General features: G+C 43.6%; 1 protein-coding gene across 1 annotated transcript in view; it reads left to right on the forward strand.

Annotated features, from left to right (window-relative positions):
- The first annotated feature begins 10,483 nt into the window (after positions 1–10,483).
- LOC116628060 (acyl-coenzyme A synthetase ACSM2B, mitochondrial-like) overlaps positions 10,484–13,453 on the forward strand; it is a 38,331-nt gene continuing 35,361 nt past the window's right edge. The window contains exon 1 of the mRNA XM_032398122.1: positions 10,484–10,660. Within this exon, the coding sequence (XP_032254013.1) occupies positions 10,484–10,660 (177 nt within the window). The remainder of the gene's footprint in view (positions 10,661–13,453) is intronic.

The following is a 13,453-nucleotide window of genomic DNA, read 5'->3' on the forward strand; positions in this document are numbered from 1 at the left end:
TTCCTTCCTTCCTTCCTTCCTTCCTTCCTTCCTTCCTTCCTTCCTTCCTTCTTTCCTTCCTTCCTTCTTTCCTTGGTTCTGGACGTTGGAAGTCCAAGATCAAGGTGTCAGCAGGGTTAGTTTAATTCTGAGGCTTCTCTCTTTGGTTTGTAGACGGCTGTCTTCTCCTGTGTCCTCACATGATCTTCCCTCTGTATATGTCTGTCTCCTGATCTCCTCTTCTTATAAGAACACCAGTCAGATTGGATGAGGGCCTGATGACCTCATTGTAACTTAATCACCTCTTTGAAGGATCCGTCTCCAAATACAACCATATTTTGAGGTACTGGGGATTAGGACTTAAGCATATGAATTTGGGGGGACACGATTCAGCCCATGACACTACCCTTGTGGAGTTTACAGTTGAGTGGGGAGGCTGATGTTATTCATCAAAGAGTAAGGCAAATAATGTACCACTGTGATAAATGCCATGAAGGAAAGAATTTAGTTAAAGTTGGACTGACCAAGACTGGGGGGACTCAAGGTAAAAGCACAGCCTTTCATAAGGAAGTCCCTGGTGAACTGGGATTGAAAGAAAAGTGGAAGTAAACTAAGTAAAGAGATTGGGGCCCAGCATTCTGAACAAAGGATACAGCGTGTGCAAAGGCCCTGATGGGGGGAGAAACAGGTTTGTATTTCTAAGAACAGCACACTCAGCACCAGCTACAGTCAGGCACAGTTCTAAATATTTTAACTCTCAACTATCTTGTTGAACAGGTACTGATGACATTCTCATTTTACAGGCAGAACAAAGGGGTTAAGCAATTTGTAGTTCAGAATGACTGGGTTTAGGAATTTTGTCTTCAATGAGTGCTAGGGAGCCACTGAAGGTTTATGGCAGAGAAATGATCCTTAAAGTTTCAATAGCCCTTAAAAAGAAAAAAAAAAACTTCTCAAAATGATTTAGTTGTTCTTTAAGTCTTTTGTCTTTGTGGCCTTCCTGGGCTGAGTAAATTTTCTTTTTTTTTTTTTTTTAAAGATTTTATTTATTTATTTGACAGAGACACAGTGAGAGAGGGAACACAAGCAGGGGGAGTGGGAGAGGGAGAAGCAGGCTTCCCGCTGAGCAGGGAGCCCGATGTGGGCCTTCATCCCAGGACTCTGGGATCATGACCTGAGCCGAAGGCAGACGCTTAACGACTGAGCCACCCAGGTGCCCGGAGTAAATTTTCTTTATGTTAAAAGTGGAAATTCAGAGGGCTTTGGTATTTAGCCCAGACCCCATAGGCCTGACTCTGAAACCTCTTTAGTGCTCTTGGACTGGGGTTTGGAGTTGTGCATCAGACGCTGCGGGAATTCCTAATGAGCCCCCCAAAATGTCAGTTCCTTGAAAGCCCGGGGCTTGGATGGAAATGCCCCCGGGGGAAGTGGCCCCTGCCATCACCATGTCATTGTGGTTACATTGCTCCCTTCTCTTAGACTTAATCTTAGATGCAAGGCAGATGATCCCTTGCCTCTCCTCCTCTTAGCCCCTGGGCTGAACCTGTCTGTTCTTCTCCAGCTATAATCAGAGCTCCCTACCCTGGCCTTTGTCCAGACTTCAGTCAGCATAAGCCAAGGGTGATGAAGGGTGGGAGTGGGGGTGGGGAGGCCCACCCACCCCCAGCCCTCCCTGTCCACCCTCCCCCAATTTTCCCTCAAGCCCTCTCCCCACTCCACTGATGCACTTGGCCAACCTCCCCACCCCAAGCCAGCTCTCCACAGTTGCCTCAGCCCAGCCCAGCTCAGCTCCAAAAGGAAAAAGGCTGAACTCCCAGCTGCAGCTGAACAGTTGGGAGCCAGGCACTACTAATCCACACTTCCCCACCAGCAGCCCCAGCCCTGGAAGTGCTGACAAGAACTGTTACCATCCCTCTCTTGACAATGTATTCCATGCCTGGCATTGTACTACATGCTCTGCTGAGGTCCTCTCACTCTGTTATTCCCCGCCTTCACTCACTCCCATGCTGCCTTTGGGATTGTGACTCTCTCCACATACCATCTGTGCTATAAATCAACTCACTTTTAAAAGAAAGCATCTTTGCCCTAAGCTATATATATATATATATATATATATATATATATATGGAATGAGTCTGGAGTTCTGTTCATTTTTTCCCCCCAATGCACACCAAAAGAACCGTGAATGTGAATGCTGCTCAACCAAAATCACCTTGCAAAACCCACGTTGGGGAAAACAGATCCAACCAATTTCTCACTCAAATCCTGAGAAGAAAGTATTAGAATCTCCACTTAACAGTTGGAAAGACTGAAGCTGGGGATGTCTTGCATAGCAGCCCCGCCCTGGGTCTCCATCCCTCTCCAGTCTCTGCCAAGACCCCTGCCCACCTTCTCCAGGTTCCCATCTCTTTCTCCTTCTCACACCCTTCACCCCATTCCTTTTCCTTTTTTGTAGGTTTTTATTTAATTCCAGGTAGTTAATGTGCAGTGTTGTATTCCTTTCAAGTGTACAATATAGTGATTCAACACTTGCATACAGCACCTGGTGCTCATTACCACAAGTGTCCTTCTTAATCCCCATCACCTGTTTAACCCATCCCCCCACCGACCTTCCCTCTGGTAACCATCAATGTGTTCTCTGTAGTTAAGAATGTGTTTCTTGGTTTATTTCTCTCTCTCTTTTTTCCTTTGCTTGTTTTGTTTCTTAAATTCCACATGTGAGTGTAGTCATGTGGTCTTTTCTCTGACTGACTTATTTCACTTAGCATGATACTTTTTAGCTCTAGCTGTGTCCTTGCAAATGGCAAGATTTCATTCGTTTTTATGGAATAATATTCTATTGTATATCTGTACCGCATCTTCTTTATCCATTCATCTAGCCATGGACACTTGGGGTGCTTCCATATCTTGGCTATTGTAAACAATGCTGCTATCATACTGCTTTGAATTAGCGTTGTTGTATTCTTTGGGTAAATACCCAGTAGTGTGATTGCTGGTTCCTAAGGTAATTCTATTTTTAATGTTTTGAGGAAACTCCATACTGTTTTCCACAGTGGCTGTACCAGTTTGCATTCCCACCAACAGTGTAGGAAGGTTCCTTTTCCTTTTTCTCCACATCCTCACCAACACCTGTTGTTTCTTGTGTTGCTGATTTTAGCTGTTCTGACTGGTGTGAGGTGGTATCTCATTGCAGTTTTGATTTGCATTTCCCTGATGATAAGTGATGATGAGCATCTTTGCGTGTGTCTGTTGGCCATCTGTGTGTTTTCTTTGGAGAAATGTCTGTTCATGTCTTATGCCCATTTTTAATTGGATTATTTGTTTTTTGGGTTTGATTTGTTTAAGGTATTTACGTATTTTTTATAATAACCCTTTTTTTGATATGTCATTTGCAAATATCTTCTCCCATTCAGTAGGTTCTCTTTTAATTTTGTTGATTGTTTCCTTTGCTGTGCAGAAGCTTTTTATTTTGATGTAATCCCAATAGTTACTTTTGCTTTTGCTGGGAGAGACATATCTAGAAAAAAGTTACAACAGCTGATGTCAAAGAGGTTACTACCTGTGTTCCCTTCTAGGATTTTTATGGTTTCAGGTTTCACATTTAGGTCTTTAATCCATTTTGAATTTATTTTTGTGTATGGTGTAAGGAAGTGGTCCCTTTGTTCACCCACTTTGCCTCTTCCTGGCCTGAGGGCTCAACAGTACTAAGGCTCAGCTTTTAAGTCATTTCTCTTGCAAAGCTTTCATTGCTGCCCATCATAGGGATCTTTTTGAGGGATCCCAGGATACCCTGCCTAACCATATGGTAGCAGAAATAATGGAGTTGCTGAGTAGGCTGGGCCTGATGGCCTACAGTCAGACAATAGCTTTGTATTTTTTTCCTCCTGCCACTGATATTCAGACCCACTATGTCCACTCTCTCTTCCTCACCCAAAGGGCTGCATGCCCTTGGACATATTCCTTATCATTTTATTCCTTCTCATACCTCATTTTCAGGCATTAAAATGTTTAGTCCAATCTAAATCTAAACTGAAATTCAGCTTAGAGCTGGCTCCTCTTCCCCAGCCCAGCCTCATCCAGGGTGTGTTTGGTGTTTTTTCCTACTTCTGCAATCTGTGTTTGTCTTTGTAGTCCTTATTCATTCACTGTAATGTTTACAGAGTACCTACTGTATGCTAGATACAGTTCTAAGTTCTCGAGCTGAATCACCTCCAAAACAGGCAAAGATCTCCTTCCTCGTGCATTTTAGATTCTAATGGAAGAATACGGAGGCAAAAAATAATGAATAAGTAAATTCTATAATATGTTAGAAAGTGATGAGTTTTCAAGAAAAAGTAATACTGCATAGGGGTCGGGGAGGGAAAAGAGAACCACTTCAGGGGTGGATTGCTCTTTGAAGTAGGTGGTGAAGGTAAGTTCACTGAGAAGGTGAGAAAAATCTTTGGCAAAGATTTGAAGGAGGAGAGGGGGTTATCCATAGATACCTGGGGGAGAGTGGTCTGAGAAGAAACAGCAGGTGCAGTAATCCTGAGGCAGGGTGTGCCATTGGGCCTGGATGTGGGAGGGTGTGGTAAATGGACAGGACATCAAGCCAGAGAGGACAGGAACGTGTGTGAAGACCATGCAGGAACTTGGATACTGTGGTAAACACTTGGGCATTTCTTTTGCATGATCCGGGATTCACTGGTAGGTACTGAGTAGAGGTGTGACATGATTTGACCTCTGACCTAACCTGAACAGCATCTAAAATGAACATCATCATTTTCCATGTCATTAGCTATCTCGCCTCCAAACTGGGAGAGATCTGTATCAGTCACCTTTGTGACCATCTGAGAACAGCAGTCAGTAAATATCTGTTGACTAATTGGCAAAACCAGATATTTCCAGGGAATATGGTATTCCGTGGCTTATCTAAAGGAACTTGGCTCCAGAACTTCCAAACCAAACAGGTCTGTTGGTTCTTTTGCCCCTATTTCTGGGAGAATGAATTACTTTTTCTTGAGCTTCCTTCAATTTGTGGACCCTAATTACGATTCCAAGACCACAACCCTCATTCCCCAAATCTGCTGCAACCAGGTGATCAATAGGAATGGTCAGTGACTCCCAGACCCTCCATCCATGCAGGTGTGTGGAGTCCAAAGACTGTTCTCCAAGTATCCCATTCTAGCCTTGCTATAATTTGCTGAGTGTTTTACTATATGAGTCCATTTTTTTTTTAAAGATTTTATTTATTTATTTGAGAGAGAGGGAATGAGAGACAGAGAGCATGAGAGGGAGGAGGGTCAGAGGGAGAAGCAGACTCCCTGCCGAGCAGGGAGCCCGATGCGGGACTCGATCCCGGGACTCCCGGATCATGACCTGAGCCGAAGGCAGTCGCTTAACCAACTGAGCCACCCAGGCGCCCTATATGAGTGCATTTTTTAAGAAAAACTTTTACGTATTAATTTTTTGAAACTTTTACGTATTAATTTTTTGAAAAAAAAAAATCAGTGTAGCTAGGGCAAAGGTGTGCAAGGGCACCTGGCTCTGGGGGTCCCAAACAGACCAGGTTCAGCCACTCACTGCTGACAAAATCCAAAGGCAGAGAGATGAGTGGTGGTGAATGAGAAAGGAATTTATTTCAGTGAGGCCAACACCGGGAAGACAGCAGACTAGCATCTCAAAGACAGTCTCCAAAGTGTTGAAAATATTTCCAGGCTTATATAAGGAAAATGTGGGACAAAGTTCAGTGAGTATAGGCAGGGCGGGCAGTAAAGGTCAGGTAGATCATTGCCTTGAAGTCAGTCACGCAGGGTCTTCGTACATCAGGGCAGTTATTATTGCTTGAGGGGGTAGTTTCCGTTCAGTCAGGGGATGCTTTGCCCACAAGGTCTTTTGTCTGAGTTAAAAGGTAAGCTGGAAAGAAGGTTGAAGTCCTCTTTCATAAGTAAAAATTTAATTTGAAGGAGTTAATAATAAAACCCACTTTGATCTGTTTAAGTCAAACTGGCTCCTCTCTCCAGAAGCAACTGAGGTGACCAGTTTCTAGCGCTCCCTACCAGAGGTATCCTAAACAGCTTTATGTGCTGAGTGTTTGATGTGCACCATCAAGTTCAATCCTCACACGTCTAAATGGTCTCCTAGGACTATCCCCATTTTCAAGTAAGAAGATTGAAATTTGGGGCAGGATTAACAACTTCTTCAAGAGCACACAGCTCAGTAGCAGGGGAAGCCAAATTCAAACCCAAACAGACTTCAGGTTCTCAGTCCTTAACCATGAACTTCTATAGCTTCTATATAGCTGTACTGTATAGTCATGGATAAAGAGGTTGCTAACCACTGGAGCTGAAGAACCAGAGGGTATTTTTACAGGGAAGAGGGAGTCACTGGTGCAGGAGAAAGCACAAACAGACTTCAGAAGAGAGCTGTGTAAGGCAGGGAGAGTAGCAACAGGAATGGATGGGATGGGGTAAAGTTGGTACCCCTGCCCTAAACCAGGGAAGTAAATGAAGCAGAGGTGAACAGCTTTGATGTCTCTAATAGGCGTTCAAGAAAGGATGCAACAAGAAGAATAGCTGGTCATTCGGGACTCCTCGTAGACCAGGAGAGAGCCTGAGATTCCTAGGAACCAACCAGGAGGTAAATCCTTATTTCTTGCCACCAGATTCCTTCGAAAAACATCATCTCCCTTTCCCAAGCAGATACAACTATTTCTTCTTTCCTCCTCCTCCTCCGCCTCCTCCTCCTCCTCCTCCTCCTCCTCCTCCTCTTTCATTTTTGGCTGTTTTATTTTTAGCCCTTGGCAACTTGTTTCAAGAAAAAGACGCTGTCATCAACATGAGACACTGGTTCACCGTTAGGAAATTATTAACATTACAGTTTTCAAATGAGATCTCAGGTACTCCCAGTAAGCAGTTAAGCCTCTGGTAAGTATTTCCTACTGTGATCTGCAGCACATTATCATACACAACTATTTCTTAAAGTCCTTTAACAGAGCCTTAGAGAGGGCCAGCAACTCAGGTACCTAGTTCTGCAGGATTTAGGTCTCTTTGTGCTGGGGTTCTGTTTTCCTCCCCTCTGTGGCAAAGTGATCAAGATAAAAGAAGTGACTGGACAGAAGGGAAAGGGTTGTCCAGCTGATTTCCTGTTCCTAGTGCTCTGAAGCCCCATTGTAGGTAGGTGGTGAGAGGGCACAGAACAGCAACAGCAAGAGGTGTTTAGGGCAGACACTGGGGAGAACTTCCTGGAAGAAAATTAAGAGACTCATGACAGTGTGATTCTGAGATATTTAGGAATAGCTATTGCAGGGATATTTAAGAAGGGACAGATACTTTCAGGGCCAGAGGGGCTAGGTGGTAGAATCCTGTGAATTTTCCCGGGGTAGTTGAGGAATTCTCCCCAGGACATGATGGCTGCTCAACATCAGCAGGTTTTTCGAGCCATATCATTTCTAGGTTGCCCAGAGAAAAGCATAAAAAGGGACCAAATTGCTTCTAGTATCCTCTCTAGGTATATCTCCCCAGACTCTCACCTTGGATCATGGCTTCTAGTGTCTTTAAGCCCTCTGGCTTCCTCAAATGTCTCCTGATGTGGGTCTCTGTTACTTTGTGCCCTCAGTGATTAGTCATTGCCAGGTAACTGGCACCCTAATCTTGTCCATTTCCAAAGCTCATGTCTCCAACAGAGACCTCTGCATTTAGGGAGCCCCAGTACCTGCTGGTCATGGGGACCCTTTTAGCATATGAACCACTGATGGTCAGCACCTCAAAGGACTAACTCTTTAAGAGTGGATCCTTGGGGTGCATAATGGCCAGAGTGAGAGCAGACAGGCAAGCTCTGTGGCATTGGGGCACTCTCTCCATCTGGGAGGATACAAGATCTGAGGTGACCTGTAATGTCAGAAGTCTCTTATTCAGCTGCAATATTTTTTCTCTTAGGTGAGTGTTTCTGGAAAACAGCTTGTCTCAGAGGATAAGAGCCCTCTGCTTTCCAGCTCTTGTCTCAGGGTCTGAGGATCCACTGCCAGTCAGCAGCTTCGGCAGGTGAGAGCCATTCTACTGGATTAGGGTTCTAGGCCTGGGTCTGGGATTGATTTGCTATGTGACCTTAAGGAAGTATTGTTCCACTCTGGGCTTTCATCTTAACCCCTCGATGACCTGGGAAGGTCTTTGTTTTTCTGACCCTATGACCCAAACAGAACTGCAGAAGAGCTAATATTCATCGACTTGGGCAAGACAATATAGGTGGAGTGGGATAATTTGCAGAGACAGAGAATATTAGGTGCTCAGCTTTGGGCAAAGTATGTTTAAAATGCATGATGGATCTCCAAGGGGAGAAGTCAAGCAGACTGGGATGCAACAGAGAGATCCAGGCTGGAGACACATGTGAGGGTAATCAGCAAGGCATTTGGGGTCCAAGCTACCATACTGGGTGAGATCTTGTATGGAGTGAGTGTGGATAAAGGAGATGAGGCAAATCATCAAGAGAAGGTGAAGAAAGGGTGAAAGGAGCTGAAAGAAAGTACATCAAGCCCATGGGAGCTCTGTTTCTCTCTCCCTAGTTGGAGCTAGAACTTGCTGTCAGTCCTGGGCATAAATCTCCTCTTTGCCCCCTGGATTAAAAGAACTGTCCCTGATGCCTGCCAAGGCTCTGGGGCCGTGCATTCCATAAACACAGCAGGGAGGATTGCCATCACCCCAGGTAAGGCCCTGGAGTCGTCCACAGTTAATGATTAGTTCTGCTCTCCATGAAGACCACAGGGACTCTGGAGTTATCTTCTTGATTAGCTGCCTTCCTCCCAAAGGTGGTAGGGATTCAGGAGCTGTCTTCTCAGGAGGAGGGTGGACCAAGAGATACCCAGAGAAACTTCCCAAAGGACTTGGCAGGTGAGCACTATTATCAGGAATGGTGGACTGATGGGTCACTAACTGATCTCTAGAAGTCAGGGCTATGGAGGAGAGTGAAAATCTCCAGGGAAAAGCAATCTGCAATCCCTAGGAACCTTGAAAGGGCCAGTCTTAGTGAGGAGGCAGCACTGGGCAAAGGAAAAGTGTCTTTAGCACAGCAAAGGGAGGGACTGAGGTGGCTGGGAGAAGGGCAGTCAAAGGGGGTGGGAGTTGGATGGCAGGAAAGGAGGCCTGTCTGAGGAGGTGAGTCCAGAAGGATGAGCAAGAGCCAGCCAAGGAAAGAGAGAGGGACCAGAAGGTACAAAAGCAATAACTATTCCTGCCTAGGAGCTGGTAAGGGTATCTTCACTTGTTTGTATAGAAAATAGGAGAGGAGACACAAGTGTTTAGAGACCTTGAGTATTCTGGCTGCTGCCGCCTAGAAAGTGGGGATGGGAATTCAGCCATTGGCGGACTCCTAGCCAGATTCCTTGAATCAAAGGTCCTAGAGTTAAATTCTGCACCCCCCATCAAGGTACACATGTTGGAACTCAGACACCAGCTTACATAGCCTTGGAACTACTTGCCCTGGAGCCAAACCATAGATGAAAACAATAATTATAACAGTTGTAATTTCTAAAGTGATTCTAGGTATAGGCCCCATGTGCTAGGTGCATAGTATTCAAGATACCTCAGTTAATTAAAAAGTTTTAATGTCACTGGTTTAGATAGCCACCTGAGAGACTAATGGATAATAGAGACTTGCTTATTTATGATTATTAATAAGTTGGGTAAATAACAGATCCTTTATATTATTAGTAAAGTGCTTTATTGCTTTGAGGTATACCTGTAATGAATGTTTCACTCCCCAAATTAAATTTTTCTTTGCCTGGAAAAAGAGATATCTCAGTTAAGATTCAGTTGAAGGAAATAGACACTGTTTGTATTAGTCAGCATATACTATAGTAACAAACATCCCAAATACCTCAGAAGCTTATACCCATACATATTTTTTCTCATGGGCCTGTGTGTTGGCTGTGGCTGTTAGGGCTCAGCTCAGCTCTACATGTGCTATCATCCAGGGACCCAGGCTGAAGGTACAGCACCTATCTGGGATATGTTACTCTCATAATAGAAAGCAGAAATGCAAGAGTTCCTGACCAACTACACAATCTCATCCATTCACATCTCATCGACCAAAGCATATCCCACAAACCAAGCTAAAGCCAATGAGAAGTGGATACATCCTCTTCCCCAGAATGCACTGGACAAGTCACGTGAAAATGAATGGGAACACATAATCCTACTATAGGGAGGAGGCAATTGTTGGAAAAAGCAATTTAATCTACCACACCACAGTATTTTAAACATAAAGGTATTTATTGCATGAAATTGGGTGTTTATAGGACTGTCAGAAGGGCTGGAGAGAGAGGATTTAGACTGGGTGTTGTGCTTTTGGAGAATGGCACACCAGAGGGAAACAGGACTGAATGCTGAGTGCCAATTCACTCATAACCACCACAAATTCCTTTCTGGAAGAACCCTGTAAGGTTGCGATGAGTCTCCTTAAGCAGCTGACCTAGAGTAGTCTATACCAGAAAGACTCACCACTGTGACCTCTTTGCTTCACAGGTCTGACCATGCATTGGCTGCGGAAACTCCAGCAGGTTTGCATCCGATGGGGGACCCAGATGTCTGGTCGCACTGTCCACCTTCATACCAAGCAACTGGCATCCCTGCAGTGGGGTCACCAGGAGGTCCCTGCCAAATTTAACTTCGCTAGTGATGTGATAGATCACTGGGCTGGCATGGAGAAGGTAATGGGGTGGAAAAGGGGCACAAAGTTGAACAAAGTTCATTAATTCATCCATTCATTCCGTAAGTATTCATTGAGCACTTATGTGTCAAGTACTATGATGAGCTATGAAAATGTCCATCTTCCATGAAGGCAGCATGGGTAGGAGCAAGAGAGCATGGGCTTGGCAGAAAGGAGCTCTCGGGGGCTGGTGCTGGGTGGGTTGACCTGGAACACTTCCCCACCCCAGCCCTGGCAGCTGACACACAGTTTGCCTATATACATGCTCTCTTGTGACCTCCCAGGGTAAAATAAGGAAAAGGGAGCTGTGGTCATAGAGAAAGTAGATTGGAGTTTAGTAAGAGAAAGTCAGCACTGACCAAAGACTGAGTCAGTCTTCTCAGAAAATTATGTGTCCTTGTCATTAGGGGTGTATAAACAGGGTGGCCACTAGGCAGGGATTGTTCAAAAGGGCTCCATCATGAGATATCAGAGAAAGAAAGCAACATGGAAATTTCCCTCCCTGGACTTCTGGAATTCCACCCCATTCATTGCCAATTCCACCATTGCCTTCGCCTGAAGTTCTGCGCACCATTCTAGAGCATGGAAGATGAATGAAGAGGTGGAGCATGGTGCTCAAAGGGAGTCATACCATGATGTTGGCCTGAGGTCCCAGCACCATGATACAACCTTGATGTGCAGATCACAAATGCTGGGCCTCTAGGTGAAGATGGCCCATGGTGCAGGCACTCTTAAAAAATAATAATAGTAGGGGCACCTGGGTGGCTCAGTCAGTTAAGTGTTTGCCTTTGGCTCAGGTCATGATCCCAGGGTCCTGGGATCGAGCCCCGTATCAGATTCCCTGCTCAGTGGGGAGCCTGCTTCTCCCTCTGTCCCTCTTACTGCTTGTGGGTGGGCACTTGCACAAGCGCTCTCTTTTAAATAAATAAATAAAATATTGAAAAATAATAATAAGTCAACATTTTAAAATTGAAATTTTTCAGATAAAAATTTAGATTTCTGGCTTTTCTTTGAAAGTTATACCTCCTTAGAATAATGAGGAAGGTCTTTACTACCATGACTCAAGAATCCTGAATCCATAAAAGAAATGATTTAATAAATTAGTTACATAAACATCAAAAAACCACCACATTGACAATGCCATAAACAAAATAAAGAAACTAGTGACAACTGAGGGAAGATATTCAATTCCTATGACAGCATAAGAGTTAATAGTCCCAACATAAAAAGAGCTCCTTGAAATCAAGAATAAAGAGACACAACCAAATATACAAGTGGGCAAGTTATATGAATGGACAGTTTACAGACAAGTGAACTCAGGGGCTCCTGGCTGGTTCAGTCGGTAGAGCATGTGACTCTTGATCTTGGGGTTATGAGTTCAAGCCCCATATTGGGCATAGAGATTACTTTAAAAATAAAATCTTAAAAAAAAAGAAAAGTGAACTCCAACGATTCTTAAATGCTCAACCCCACTCATAGTAAGAGTAATGTAAGTTAAAACTTCACTGAAATAATATTTTTACCTACTAGTTTAGTTAAATACAGGAGTTTGACAACATACTGTGTTGACAGGACTATGAGGAAAATGACACTTTTACACAATCCTGGTCAAAGTGCAAAAGGATACAACTCTGAGGAATTTTTAAATATCTAACACAATTACTATTAAATTTTCTCTGACTTTGTAGTACTGCTTTCAAACTATGATATGGAACCCTGAGGATACCTGAGACTCAGGGTAATCTGTGAAAACAAAATTAAGACAAATTGGAATCCTTGTGCATCACCAGTGGGTATGTAAAATGGTACAGCTTCTATGAAAAACAGTGTGGCAGCTCCTCAAAAAAATTTCAGGTAGAATTACTATATAATCTAACAATTCCACTCTTAGATATATATCCCAGAGAATCAAAAGCAGGGTCTTGCTTAGGGAACTCAGTGACTCCATCAAACATAATAACTTTTCTATTATAGGAGTCCCAGAAGAAGAAGAGAGAGAAAAGGGGGCAGAAAATTTATTTGAGAAAATAATAGCTGAAAACTTACCTAATCTGGGGAAGGAGGCAGATATCCAAATCCAAGAGGCACAGAGAACGCCCATTAAATCAATAATAGCAGGCCAACACTAAGACATATTATAATTAAATTTGCAAACTATAGTGATAAAGAAAAAATCCTAAAAGCAGCAAGACAAAAGAAGTCCCTAACTTACAAGGGAAAACCCATAAGGCTAGCTGCAGATTTCTCAACAGAAACTTGGCAAACCAGAAGGGAGTGGCTCGATATATTCAACATGTAATGGACAAATCAGCAACCAAGAATACTCTTTCCAGCAAGGCTGTCATTCAGAATAGAAGGAGAGGTAAATAGTCTCCCAGACAAATGAAAATTAAGGAGCTCGTGACCACTAAACCAGCTCTGCAAGAAATATTAAAGAGTACTCTTTGAGTGCAAAGGAGAGACCCAAAGTGACAAAGACGAGAAAGGAACAGAGAAAATCTCCAGAAACAATGAAAAAACAAGTAAGAAAATGGCACCAAATTCATATCTATCAATAATTACTCAGAATGTAAATGGACTAAATGCTCTAATCAAAAGACATAGGCTATCAGAATGGATAAAAAACAAGACCCATCTGTATGCTGCCTACAAGAGATTCGTTTTAGCCCTAAAGACACCTGCAGACTGAAAGTGAGGGGATGGAGAACCATTTATCATGCTAATGGATGTCAAAAGAAAGCAGGAAGAGCCTTACTTATATCAGACAAACTGGATTTTTTTTTTTTTTTTTTTT

The sequence above is a fragment of the Phoca vitulina genome, unplaced genomic scaffold, assembly GCF_004348235.1.
Source record: "Phoca vitulina isolate PV1807 unplaced genomic scaffold, GSC_HSeal_1.0 scaffold110, whole genome shotgun sequence".
Taxonomy (NCBI): Eukaryota; Metazoa; Chordata; class Mammalia; order Carnivora; family Phocidae; genus Phoca; species Phoca vitulina.